General features: G+C 31.3%; 1 protein-coding gene across 1 annotated transcript in view; it reads right to left on the bottom strand.

Moving 5' to 3' along the window:
- The window catches only part of Msp300 (Muscle-specific protein 300 kDa), a 170,428-nt gene that overhangs the window by 135,227 nt on the left and 19,978 nt on the right, over positions 1-15,223 (bottom strand). The window contains exons 2-6 of the mRNA XM_088224344.1: positions 4,613-4,674; positions 4,399-4,494; positions 1,847-2,023; positions 527-681; positions 166-442 (exon numbers count right to left, since the gene is read on the bottom strand). Of these exons, the coding sequence (XP_088080470.1) occupies positions 166-442; positions 527-681; positions 1,847-2,023; positions 4,399-4,494; positions 4,613-4,674 (767 nt within the window). The remainder of the gene's footprint in view (positions 1-165; positions 443-526; positions 682-1,846; positions 2,024-4,398; positions 4,495-4,612; positions 4,675-15,223) is intronic.

Genomic DNA, 15,223 nt, shown 5'->3' with positions numbered 1-15,223 from the left:
CATCATAAACCAGTGCATTTAAAATCTACCAGACAAGCAACTAATACAAGTGAACAAATTTAAATAACTTTTTTTTCTACTTAGGTACACCCCGAAGCCGCAGAAGCATATATGAAACACATAATACATAAAATAAAAAAAAACATATATTGTTGGATAATTTACCTTGGGCTCGGGATATTTATGCAGAAACTGCGCCACATACGTCATGATAGACCTCTCATCGGGTCTGTCCACATCTACATCTTCAGCATCCAGCAAGCGAGCTATACCCAGCTCACTTTCCGCCACGTTAAAGGCTGTTTCTAGTCTTTGTTTATTGGAAGCTCTCTTCATGGCAGCCAAGTTTATAAGGTTTGCTTTGATAGCATCAATGATTGCTAAAAAGGCAATACCATCTCTCCAACTTGAGCCAAAATCGGAAACTTCTACACCAGAATCCCTGGAAAGATACAGTTTGTATTTTTTCATTATAATTGTGACAGTTCATTTTACAAACCGTGTTCTAATTTTAAGAGAAACTTACTTTGGCAGTGCATTAGCCACCCACTGCAACAAAGTTTTCCTGGCACCCATCTTCCATCTTTCCTGACCTCCGCCAGCAGAAGAACTGGTCTCCAGAGAACTTTGAGATCCTCCCAAATCTCCCAAGTACTCCAAAGCTCGACTATTTTCTTCAATCTATACACACAATATGAAATTCATAAAAAACAATATGTACTTGATGGTTATAATAACAAAATATACTGATAAAGTTATTAGTTTAATTTATGTATTTAATAAAATACTAAAACCCATAACAAACTAATGTAATTTAACAGATGATCAATGTGGGATAGTTTTCAGTCAACAGTTATAGTATATTTTAACGCATTGTGGATTTTTAAAAATACGTAGTCAGTTAATAGTTGATTATGAACTTTATTAAACATGAGATTAACATCTTATTAATTTGCACAAAGAAACAAAAGTCACATTAATATTTAATAAATTAAAAGAATACAGCTGCATTATTGTAATTTAAGAATAATAATATAAAGAGTGTGATCCAACTAACCTCGATCTGTTTCTGAAGTAACATTATCCATTTTACCGATCGAAGCTTGCATAAAAAGGCAAATTAAATACTTACAAAGTGCAATTGTGCAATTACACAATATGACAAAATAAATAAGGAGCTTCACAACATTATAAACTACTTTACGTAAAACTTTATTTTTTTTAGTGCAGTTACATTACTACTAAGATAATATACCATCAAAATCAAACCACCTAAGTAAATACAAAATTAACATTTAAGTACGAAGGAGATTCATCAAATATTAACCACCAATTATTGAACTTTGTATTCCAAAGATGAACACAAAAGTATTTTATATTGATCAAATCATTTCAAATGTTGTACATATTTATTGGGTATGTATGTATGTATGATTTGATTATAATGTATTCCTCACTGGCGATTGTAAATGATTAATGACATTTTTTACATCATAAATATAAGATAAATGACATCTTAACACATAAATTCCTGTTTTTTAACTAAGGGACAGGAATTTTTATTAAATCTACAAAAATAAAGGAGGAAAAAAGAAATTTTGTGGAAATGCATGTCCTTCTTTGAAACAAATCACATTGATACAATATGTTGAAACAATCAAATTAATTTATAAACAAAAGAAAGAAAGCTCCCTTGACAAGAAACTACATACAAATATTACCACAAAACAAGCACAATATCTGTAACAGATAATGCGTAAAAACAATGAAAATTGCTTCAGTTATACATTGCGGAACAATTTGAATGTTCACCTAGGAATGGGGTCGTGTGAAGAGACAACTTTACCTGAAAGTAGAGGATTATTGTCCAAATCAGCCCTAGCACGACTGGTGGTCTCCCGTCCACCAAGTCTGCGGGATTGATGTTGACCAGCTTTATTCTCTTGCTGGCGAGGAACCTCAGCGCCGTGTTGGCGTTGCTGAGGAAGTGGGGCCTGCGGAGGACCCTGCCCCTCTCCATGGGCTGCAAAATTCCACAATCATCGGTCAAATATTATTCCGGGTAAGAAATAAAAACTACGTATAAAATATATTACTACTCACACAGCAGCTGTCGGTTAACTATCGGCCGAAACATTTCAGATTATTTTTATAATTCAAACGCTTTTATAAAATTTTAACATTAGAGTTGTAAAAATTTAAGGTTTTTAACACAGGCGAAAGGTTCAAGTTCAAGTCATGGCGCTGTCAAGCATCTGTCAAAAAATAATTGAAGGACCATAGACCACAGACAACCGCACAGATTATGTACCATAAAGCTAGGGTTTCCTAGGACAACGGTGCCCGTATCTTAACGGCCGTGGTGAACGGTGATGCGGTGGACAGCCGTCGTAACGGTGACTAAAGAGTGGTTTCCTAGGAAAACGGTGTTGATAACACCGTTAAAAATAAAACCACTTTCTAATCACCTCTACGACGGCTGTCCACCGCATCACCGTTCACTACGGCCGTTAAGATACGGGCAACGCTGTCCTAGGAAACCCTAGCTTTATAATAATAATACATATATTCGGACATCGACAAAGAAGTTGAATTTCTTTTTGTCGCGCTCAGAGATGGGCGGGCAGTGCAGTGGAGAAATGGAAATTAAAAAAAATAATATAGGAATTAGAAAATCCATATGTTTGTATAATATTAAATTTACTCACACGCAGGGCTCACGCGTTTAAAATTCATAGGAATACCTGCATAAACTTTTGAATTTTTTATTTCAAACCACACAGGTACAGGTTTTTCCAAAAAAACAGTCAAACATTTTCTCTCAAACATAAATCTGAAATCCTTAGGGACTTCTTTAAAAAAATGACTTGTCCGAGAAAATCGGAATGTCTGGTCTATCTATATTTCTTTTACTTCTCACTTTAAAAATATTTAGTCCTAAGAAAATATAAAAGGATAGGGGATAGACTTGACAATTGAATTCCATCCTCAAAGTTTAAATCATAAACCATGTTTCCATAAATGGCGTTTCTCTTTCCTTTATTCAAACATTTGGAAATGTTCTGAAATTTACGATTTAACCGAGGAACCAAATATTTTTTCTAAAATAAAATAAATAAAACAACTTTGTTTTTAGCTCTTAAAAGACTGTGGTAAATAATACTTTTGCGCGCGGTGATGTAACATCGTGTTACCACTAGTAAAAGGCGGAATTTTCTAAAGTTCAGACATTAAAAAAAAAAACATGGGGACATACTGTTTGGTAATTCTTTTTCCATAATTTATTTGAATAAGCGTATAATTTATCCCTGTTATAGCAAAATAAATTTAAAATCACAACTACGCCGCTGTGTGTACCTCATCACTGTCATTACCGAATGAAGACTGAATCTATTTTAGACAACACCCGCCACAGAACAGCGTCTCTGTCTTCCTTTTTATGACTTCTATCTTCGTGCTCTCTCTTGTACAAAATATATGTATGGATGTGTTGCTGAATTAGCGGACATTCATTTTTCGCGTAGCAAGGACAAATATTTTTTCATAGTTATATAAACTTCACTTTCCAAATCAGGTGTGAAAATGTCCATTTTATAACAAAAAATACAAATTTATCATTTTAAAAAAATAAGAGAGATATTTCAAGTCTAATGTCCTATGTCGACTAGTGTCACATCACAGCCACACAAGAGTTAACCACTATTTTTTGTTTGCTTTGACACCGGTCGGTGGAAAAAAAATAGTGGTTAAAAACAAATTAATTTTATTATAATAAATACCCACAAAGTTAATGCTTCAAATATAAAATTTATATTAAAATAATTTTCCGTTTAAATTTTCTTTTGAAATGGGTAATTTTAAATTTATTGACAACAAAGTTTTCACTTAATATAAATGAATGGCTTATATTATCATCCAGAAGTACGGTTTGATGTTTATTTAGTTACTGCTTACCCGCTTAATACATATATAATTATTTATGTTCAAAGCATTAACTTTGTGGTCAAACATTTTAATTTGTCAGTAAATATTAGTGTATACCCTCTAACCGACTTTTAATGGGAACTGGTTTCGAGACGTACCCGTCTCTTCGTCAGAACACTCACTACACCAACATACAAATACTAAAATACACTTTCACCTTTACCACAGTGCATGTTCGGACATGGTGGTGTTTGCATTCTCTTTAACTCTGCATGTAATTTATGTATTTTTTCGTAAATACTATGTATACTTCGGTGATGATAAAGGTGAAAGTGTATTTGCATGTTGGTGTAGTGAGCGTCCTGACGAAGAGACGGGTACGTTTTGAAACCGGTAGACATAAAAATCGGTAAGTGGTCATATGCTCATATTTACTAACATTAACCTACACAATTATTTAAAACATTACATTACCAGTTTCTCTCCAGACAGGATTTCCAATAAAGCTAAGAGTCGCGTCCCGTCTCTCAAGTCATGGATCAGGTCATCTACTCTAAGTGGTGGAACTCGCTATAAAATAAACGAAACAATTATGTATTTAATGTTTAACATGACATGTACCAAAGTAACTTAACATTCATCTTTAACATGATAATCTTCGCACTTCTAAATGTATGTAAATAAGTACCTTAGAGAGATGGGAGTTGATCCAGTTTACGAAAGTTTTCTTTTGTACTCGTTCTTGCTCATCTGAAACAATTAAAGAAATAGTAAGAAACCTTTGTACATTATTTAAGTTTTCAACCTATGGTATAATTATATAACCTATAGTATAATTATATAACAATACTTTTATTATTTATATTATGTATATTGTTTAATATGTTAGTAAGTGTTTTTGATTTAAATATAGAAGAGTCCCGACTCAACACGGAATTTTTTAACAAGTCGGGACATAAAAAATATAATTGTGTTCTATGATAAAATTGTGTATTTTGTGCATTAAATAAATAAATAAATTTAAAAACGTTAAAATAACTTTACAATATAAGTTCATGTAACATAAAAGGTCTTTCAAACAAAAATTAACTAATTCAATCACCATGATATAAATTACTTAACAATTTTTGATACGTGTCGCGAAAGAAAAAAAAATGTCGCGAAAGCCATGAAGCACGTCACCGGATATTCCAATATCACTTTTTTTAAGTAAGAATAATAGTAAAAAGTTTTTTATTACCAATAAAAAAATATATATTTAATATATTGTACATGCTTTGTGATATTTGAATTAACCTCACGAATCAGCATTTGTAGTAGAAAGGTATTTTGTTTTTACGATTTATACAATCCAGTCATTAGTGCTTGTGAGTATAATAAATGGTTGATACAAATATGGAGATATTTTGTTATTAAGTCCTAACTGCCGCCAGTTAATATTTTCACAACCCTAAACATAAAAAAGTATGAATGAACGTTTTGTCGAAATAATATTATTTCGTTAAAGTTTTTCCAAAGAATCAGTGACGCGAAAAGGCACTTCTTGTTTCACCCTCTCCTTATTACTTGTCTAAATATGTGTAAATGTGTATTTTATTAGCAAATAAAATTATTAAGTAAGTAGTAATTGAATTAAGCGAAAAATTATAATATTACTACTTTTTTTTCCAATTGAGAAAACCTGAAAACAATTCATATTTCGTGTACCCCCATCAAGAGAGCGTAAATAACCCGATTCAATTATATAAATTCACTTTAAGTATGTAGATAGCTTGATAATATTATGAAATATAATCCATATCTTATTTTAAGAGATAATCATTAAATTTTAGAAAACATTTTTTTTTAAATAAGACATGTATAAAAAAAATATTTTTTTAAAAACAATTACGTCAAAAACATCTATTATCTAGATTTTTCCCCTCCACAACCATATTTATTTTAACAGTAACTCGTATTTCCAAAACTCTCAAATATCCTGCATATAAAACAATCTGCGTATGTACCCGTAGGGCATTTGAATTTTGAATAAGCCAATGTTCATGTGTTAGTGCCTGTCGGTGATTCAAGTAAACATATGTTTTTTGCTTGTCTGAGCACGCACATTTTAATGATTTATTTCAAAACTTTTTGTTACGCACATATTAGCAAAGTTTATTGAACGGGCTGTGCGTGTTCGTACCAAAGCTAGGGAAAAAATGCAAAGACGGCCAGCTTATTGCAATTTATATTATTTCTACACAACTTTACTTTTTATATTCTTTAGTTGACGACACGAATTCTTAGATGTATTACAACAAACCACGTGTGAAGTAAATGTGTTATATATACTTTAAACAAAAATAAAATTTACTACTGAAATAAAATATTAATAAATTTTGTTTAATCTTGTGAACGTGACATGTTTAGCATTATAATTATTATAAAACTTTATTTTTATACTGAAATGTTTAAAAAAAAAACGATATTTTTGCTTAATAAATCAACAAAATCTCTCTCCGAGTATGTCTAAATCTTTCTAGATAAGTCTGGATTTTAACCCACTTGGAAGTTCACAAAGATCGTCAAATATTTCAACATAGGTAGATAAACTTTTTGAGAAAAGAAATGTACAGTCAAATCGTTTATGTGACCTGTCATTGGCTGATTAAAGATCATTCATCCTTTATATTATGTACATAAACTGTATATTCATTATTTTAACAACTTTATTTCTTTGTTTGTTAAGTATCCGAATACAGTTTTTATATAAGTAATAATTATACAAGAACGGGTATATTTCAGTAAAGTAATTTTTTCCTACCTATCCATACCTTAAAAAAAAATATATGGGATAATATTTATTTATTTATTAACGGGCATTGTCCATGTATACAATTCATAGGGTATTAATATTACATTATAAGAACAGTTAAAAACATAAAAAAATAAGAAAGAAGCATTGACAAACGTAAGGGACATCAAGACAAGATATGGACTATTTATTTAGTGCTCGTTTAAATCGTTGTAAACTTAAACCAAAAAGTCCAGATCCTGTCTTGAGTTAACAATACGACAAAGACGGGTCATTGGAGAATTAAGGCCATAGTTTGTAAGGCCATATTGCAGGTATATGTAATAGAATCGTTTTAATTTTAATTAAAAAAATTAAAATGCAGACAAAATAATTTAAAAACAAGCGATACGCACGGGACGCTTAATAAGAAAGCGGCTACTTAGGGGAGGGGTAGGGGTAAGTGGAAGGGATGGTTGCCCGAAAAGTTTGTCAGAAAAATAGTCTCCATTTTCAAATTATAATACGTATTTTTTTCATTAAAAAAAATGAGTTTTCGAAAAAAAAAGTTTTTTGTTAGTTTATCATCAGGAATGTTGCTTTAAAGTTTCGCGGTCTAGCCCCGAAAAACTGAGTATATAGATAAAACAATTTAAATGCAGAAGAAATTAATATACCCTCGATTCATTATAAAAATAGGTCAAAAATATCAAACTACGGGGTGTATCGAAATGGGAGGGGTGGAGACAATGCACACGTGTCCTGGTACCTACATAAAAGATACCGAATTGCATTGTTATAGTAGGGAGGCACTCAAAGATCAGACACGGCTCACGGAAACTACCTCCACTAACCGAAACGTTCATCAAAGTCAAATCTAGCGTCACGCTATCGCCTCGGGTAGGAAATATGCTGTCAAAAGTATACTGCTTCAATTTCAAATTACGGTGCCTACGGCCTACTATTGACTGAAAGAAAATATGATGTAGTCGATCGTTATAACGTAGACTACTGAGCTTTCATCAAAAGCTTGAACCGAATCGACCGGTAGCGCGCGAGGGAGGATTTATGAAACTGGATTTTCAGTTTCAGTGCCAGCGAAATTGGCGTTTATTCGATATAAGTATCGATCGTCTAGGTTATTATTTAGACATCTGCTCATTACTAGTTTAGAACATATAAAATGGTTAAACAATTCAAAATTCCAGGAATAAAATCAATACTTATATTAAAATAATTGTATTCCTATATGTGTGTACTTCACATTTATAAAGATCATGGTAAATTAAACAACGTTTCTGTTTCACACAAATATGATAGAAATACTAGACCTAAAAAAACTAGAAAATGAAAACGGACACCATTATACTAGCAGAGGATTAAAAAATATTCAATTAATCAAATAAATTTCAAAATGCTTAATTTTATCATTCATAAAATGGGAATCTATATAAAACTAAAATATTCAAAACAAATTTATAAAGTACCTTAAATACAAAACCGGTATTTCTTATGTATCAATTCTCACTGCCTCCACCTTCCATGGAATCATTTCTCTACAATACCGCAGAGTGTGTGCGGACCAACTACTGCTTTACAAAATTATGACAGGAATGGTTGACTGTACAGAGCTGCTTGGTTTAATAACAATACATGTGCCAGCCAGGATTTGTAGACGGTACCACCTGTTTCATGTACCAATTAGTAAAACATCGTATGTTAAAAATGCTTTTTTTCGTAGGACTTTTTCAGTGTACACTACAAAATTAAAAAATATAGATTGCACAAACATCACTCTGTCAGATTTAAAATTTACACTAAAAATGCATTATGTAACTTAGTAGACATTATAATAATAAATATGTACATCTCCCTTCCCCTCCTTATCCTCTCTTCAAGCATTCTTGTCATAATCCCGCCCAATTTACAGTAACCTAATGTTCTTAAAATAAATATTAAAAAAATATTTGATTATTGAGTACATGAAAATAACTTTTTTATATGTATAAATTGTATGTATTTATTTGATATGTAATTAATTTTCTTTACTAACTTTGTATACTATGTGGAAATCTGTTATTAGTTCCGAGTTTACACACTATATCTGTTTGTTTACTATAAATATGTATGTAGAACTGTTGATTTCCCAAATAAAATAAAATAAAATAAAATAAATTAATGTAAAATGAAAACGGAGTATTCTCTGTTTATGATTGTCTGCATCTAACATGGCTCAGCCTGTTCTAAGATGGACATATAATACATTGAATCAACTTAATCTAAACAATCTTAGAATCTACTTAAATGCACAATAGGCATTATGTCTATTATACTATAATAGTCATAGCATGATCGTAATATATTAACATTTAAAGTATAAACATAAGTTGGTTCATGATTACAACACCAGGTTTACTAGAATGGAAGGGCTAGCTGTTCCTAGATATTGCAATAAATATGGCATAAGGACACTGCAATACAGTATACCTATTAAAAATACTGAGTTAAATACAGGAGTGAGACGTTTGCTCAAATTATGGTTAATAGAAAAAAGTTTTTTGCATTAGTGATAGTTTTTAATTTTTGATAATGTAATATGTAATGTTTTTCAAGTACAGTTATTATTAATACAGGTTAAGTATGAATAATCGATGCAATTTATAAGAACCTGCTGACTAGTTGTATGTATGCAACTCAACTCAGCAGGACATTAATTTAAGACTATTTTGTAAATATTTTGAAAAAAAAAACAAAAACAGTTCCTATGTTAAAAATATGTTTATAAAGGATTTTATTTGAAAAAACTCTGAGAAAACTTAGTTCTGTATTGATTTTGTGTAATTGTAATGAATTGAAATTTTAAAAAATCTAAAATATATTATTGTATTAACTGTTTTTTTTCCGGAAAACGTTTATTTTTTTTACAAATTGGGAAATATCATGAAAATAAAATCAACTAACAGATTGATATAAAATATATGTTTTGTATTTTCAAAGGATAGTTATATTTTAAATAATTTGAATGATATCCTAAAATCTAATACTGTTCATTTTTTCAGTCGGTTAAGTGTCTGCTTTATTAGTGGCATTTATGTATAAATAATTTATTACATACATCACTAATTTTAGTGAAAAATGTGTTTTCTCATTTATGAATTTAAGTTCCGTTTTTAAATCAAATAGCAAGACACGAATCTAATAAATATTTCTTTATTCGAATCTTGTGTAACTTAATAATATAATACCAGGATGAGTTCAGTGTGCTTGCTAGCTATGTAATTACAAAAAAAATCTTTAGCTGGAGAATATAGATATTAAATAAATACTATTCAATGATGTCATATTTTCTGAATAGATAAATGCATATCAACATATTTAGATCTTGTATTTATTAGCGGACCGCGTCTTTTATTATGCAGATACCAAAACATTTCATGTGAAATGCAAAGCAGAGAAAAAATAGATCTGGGGTTCGACATACGAGCAGATAGCAGCCACACGCTATCGCATCGCAATCGTTCTGAAGATGTTCGAGAGCGGGAAATGTGCTCGGTAGCAGTGACGTCACGGGCTGGCACGTGCGTGACACGTGCAGGACACGACACGACCGCTCGATAGCCGCCGCACGCATCCATCTACCTGCTCTATTCTGATATCCTAGTTATCGAAGAATAAGTATTTACCACAAGCTTTAAAATAATGATAGAAGTGGGCATATAATATCGACAAGATCTGTATTTTTCAGGTGTAAGTCTTTCTAGATTAAGGCAATCGCTTTAATATACCAGATCTTGTGTCGAGGTCGTTACTTTTTTATTTTGTCCTAGTTTTAATTTTTTCAATTGTATTTTATTTTAACTGTACCTGCATATAAAAAAAATATATATGTTTTAACTAAATAGACTGAATAAGTTTATAAATAAATAATAATATATTTATTAATCGACCGATCAGGTGAAATAAATAATATATATGTAGGTAGTTTTGTTTGTGAAATAGAACCAAAACCCTGGATGTATGTTCCGGCTATGTTATCATTCTATCATATTGCACTGCATTGGTAATCCAATTGTAGCGTTTCTAAATGAATTTTATTACATGTGCGGTAAAGTGATCATCAGTCTTACGCTTCAGGTACCAGTCTAGGTACAGTGAAATATAATATTCACATATTCCCTGCCAAGAATCGAACGCTGGACCCCAAACAAGGTAAACGAACGTGTCCGAGTACCGAAACTAGTTTATATGTTTTTAATGCCTTGGCGTGTATATAACAATAAAGATAGGTGAATACCGTAGGGATATTTTTGAATAAATGACCTCTAAGGCGCATTTCATTTTCAAATAATTCTTCGAGTCAGTCGAGATATCTTGATAAATATTCAATTTATTTGTTATGATTAAGATTATTTGATATTGTTTAATCGCTAAAAAATAATTTACTGTTTTTCTTTCTAACTTTATATTTACAATAGTAACAGCAAAAGTGCGAAACTATAAAAGTGGAGTGATGTTTCAGAAAAAACTTTAAATCTACCAGTTAAACAAATAATTTTAACGATTTCGTAGCATACGATTACCAAAAAAAATGATTTTGTGGAAACAGTTACAGAAATTATCTTTATATACATAATTCCTCTGTACGTGTGATGTCACTGAACTCCTCCTAAACGGCTCAACCGATTTACGTGTGATTTTCGGAGAAATATAGATCTTTGCGCTGTGCGTGTTCGTAGATATTAAAATCTTTAATCTAATATGTAAAAGAGAAGTAAGGAGCATAATTTGTTTTATTTATCGATCTACCAGGGTTGCATTAGAGGAAAATGCATTTATACAAAAAATGGAAAGATGTTCTTTTTTAATGCATAAAATATGTATGTTTTTTAATGTTTACAAACAGCATTGGTTTTTTGTGGATCTCAATCAGATTCTTTCCTTAAATTCCTTATAATTTCTACACATTTATTTCTTTTTACTGGATTTTTTATAATATTCTCTTTATTTATTTAATTCAATACATTAAAAAAATCGTATTCCTACATAAGTACACCCATCTGTTGGCAAAAATAATGCCATACTAAAACAAAATATATATGTTTTGGAATTCAGCCATAAACAAGTACCTAGGTACCTGCTTATCAATGTAAAGTCTTTTTCCAAGCTAATAGCAGGCAAGCCATGTTTGGGTAGGACAACGTCTGACGGGTCCGCTAGTTAATGATAGAATCACGTTTCTACAAATAAAGCGTCCTTTTGCGATATTCCAAAAATGGCACTTTTGAAATTATCCATAATAACAATATTAATACGGTTATGTCTCGAAATCGATAGAAATTAGACGTTCGGTAAGTGGTGAAATACAAATATTAACCTACATTAGAGACTTATTAATTCTCCTTTTGTGAGAAATAAAAACAGTATTTTTCTTACAATTTAATATTTTTTTTATCTTAACCTTAATAATGTTGATTTTTTTTTTCAATTTTCAGAACCATCGGAATAAGACAGAGAGTAAATTTGGCGACTGTTTTACGTTTAGGTAAAAATAATTCACCCGGGAAGTAAAAACAACCTGTTATTATTATTTAACGGTGTTTTGCGGGCGGAAAATTCGGGAAATAGGGTAGTGGGTACGCCGCCAGCTATACATAAAAGCCACCCTTATAATTGGATCGCCAATTATATTTTACTTGAAAGGGTGCGAGGTTTCATAATGTAATATAATGATGCAAGTGTATTTTTTTCATTGCACCGCAATAGGCCAATAGGCTCAATTACAATAGTGAATTAGAGCACAAAACATCAAGGCTCATGATAAATCACATGTAATTTAAGTAATCTCACCGAGAATCAAACCCGAAACTCTCCGTGCGTGAAACAAACATCTTAGCAATGTTTTAATATAACGATTTCTGGCTCATAAATATTTACATATATTTCGGGATTTTATTTATATATTTCCAAATCGTCGAGGGCAACACAGTATTTGCTTAAACTGCAATGCTTTTAGTAAGGAAGTAACGTGTCTAATGTACTATGCCGGCGGTTAAGAAAAACAATATTAAGTACAGATTTATGGTAGAGTATTACTTAGTATGTAACTATAATTCTATATTTTTCAAGAATTTCTTGCGTGAAACAATTACTAAGGCCATTATGTGATCCAAAACAGGCGTTTCTGTATAATTTTACTAACTGCACTGTTGCAAGAGATTGCTGAAAAATATACTTAGTGATATAAAGATATTTTACCATGAATCTGTATTTAAGGGACAAACCCACTCCAGAATTTAAGTCGCTGGACAATTGTTGAAGTCAACCTGGGCCGCGATTATGAACGGCTATCTTCATCGGTACATACTGAAACGGTATAAACTAATATCGATATTTATGAACGAATGTGTGTATATTTGTAAAAAAAAATCAAAGTATCTTTGTCGGTAACCGGTAATTGAACATATTTAGAAATTAAAATTGTAAACATATTATTTTTTCAAACAGAAAACCTTATTTAACATAAAAGATAAATAAATTTTAACTTCCCATCAGAATACGTACCCAGGAAAAAAGAAAAAAAGAATAACGTTAATTTGAAAGGCCAAATGTATGGTGCTGGAATTGCAGATTAAAGGTAAATTGACAAATTATTTTAATCGGGTTGTGGTCCCGTGGCTAGTGTCTCGGACTCGCGGATCAAAGGTCCGCGGCTCGAATCCCACTCTACCCTAAGTTGATTCCCATTTTCTAATAATAAATTATTTACAACTCATTGAAAATGGCCCTCAAAATTCAATATTTGGGTAAATCATAAGAACGCAAATATTTATTTTAAAAAAAATGTGCATTCAAACTTTAAACCCGTTTTTCTCGAAACATATTTTTTAAACTGATCAACTACATCTAACTTAGCCAAAAAAGCACGGATTCATCGGAAATTTGAAGATTATATTCTCAGTTACATTCTCTATCGAACTACTTACGGAATATGCGAATCGGAGTTTAACCTGTCAACCGACGATACGCCAATGGCTTTTAATAAACGGGGCAGTTTTTTTTAGCTAATTCGCTAGTCTCTTTAGATTTGTACTTTATTCTTTTGTATTAAAACTTAAAAAGGAAATACTTGTGTTCTGATAATTTTCAAATATAATTTAATTTTGAGGCTATATTCTGCTAGTTGTAAAAAACTTACTGTTATAAAATAGGAATCGAGTTGGGCTAAAATGAGATTCGAACCTCGGACTTCTGATCCGTGAGTCCGCAACACTTGCCACAGGATCACAATCCGATTATTTTTCGCATGTTTTATGGCTTAACGCGGGCACAGCCTAAAAAGTTACATTAAGTTCGTGAATCTGTAAACAAATAGATGTATTATATTATACTCTATGGAACAAACGTAATTTAAAATGAATAAATAAATTAAATGGTAGTGGAATAGAACTATACAATAAACTACCTTCATCAATTATAGATATAAAGCCACTACAGAGATTTTCAAGAGCTGCGGCGATGTGACTCTTGGATAAGGTACAATACCCTTGAAACATAGTATATTATTTGTGTATCATTTTTTTACTGCAGATGTTTATATGTATATTATTTTTTTTTGTACTTGTGGGAGGTATGGTGAGCGGTGATAGCGGAGTGGTCCCCACTTACTCGCTCAAACATGAAAATATTTGCGAGAATGACCGTTAATCGCTTTGCTGTCGCTTCCCTATACCATACCGATACCACACCATACAGATACAACTTGCATCTCTCTTGGTACGGGTTTACCTACATAGATGGATGCAACAAAAAACAAAAATTGTGCAAAAAACTAATACAATACATAGCACATTGTACTCTACTATAAGAGATTATATATAAATATTTTATTGATGGGCACATTATATTAATATTATTTTTGCTATGTAAATGTGATTTTTGACTTAAAATGCCCAGTAAAAATTATTATTTTTAGACGAGTACATCGCTTGCTGTAAACAATTTTACTCGTAGTGGTTACGGGTTTAGCAACATAATATATTTTGCATGTTATTGACATATTTATGTACGTATGCAGGATGCATGTCCAGTCGTCTGTCATTGCTCTTTAATAAAATAAATAGGAAAGTCAATGTCATGTTTGATTAAACCTCCAAGAGATCAGAGAACATTGAAGTCGTCAATTTATTTACAGTAGTTGACTGCTCTTTATAAATTACATAATTTATACTGTCAAGCAGACAGACACATAATATTTTATACGTATTATAAATAGATAGTATATAATTCTATCTACTTCTGATACCGTGCAAATTATACATATCATTGTTGTAATCATTCGTCCTCCGCAGCTAATGGTGGATAGGACACTACATTGGTGCACCAAACAAGGCGTATTTCAATCATTTTCTTTACATAAAGGTAAGATGATCAGTCTTACGATTCAGGGACTACGAAATATTGTAAGGTAAAAACACTATTTTACATAAAAATTCAGGTCAATTGAACCCGAGACCTCTCAAAAGGCTT

The sequence above is a fragment of the Micrasema longulum genome, unplaced genomic scaffold, assembly GCF_059751315.1.
Source record: "Micrasema longulum isolate JH-2025_06_02 unplaced genomic scaffold, ASM5975131v1 h1tg000280l, whole genome shotgun sequence".
Lineage (NCBI taxonomy): Eukaryota > Metazoa > Arthropoda > Insecta > Trichoptera > Brachycentridae > Micrasema > Micrasema longulum.
The sequence above is the reverse complement of the archived record's forward strand: the minus strand, read 5'-3'. Positions and strand labels throughout refer to the sequence as shown.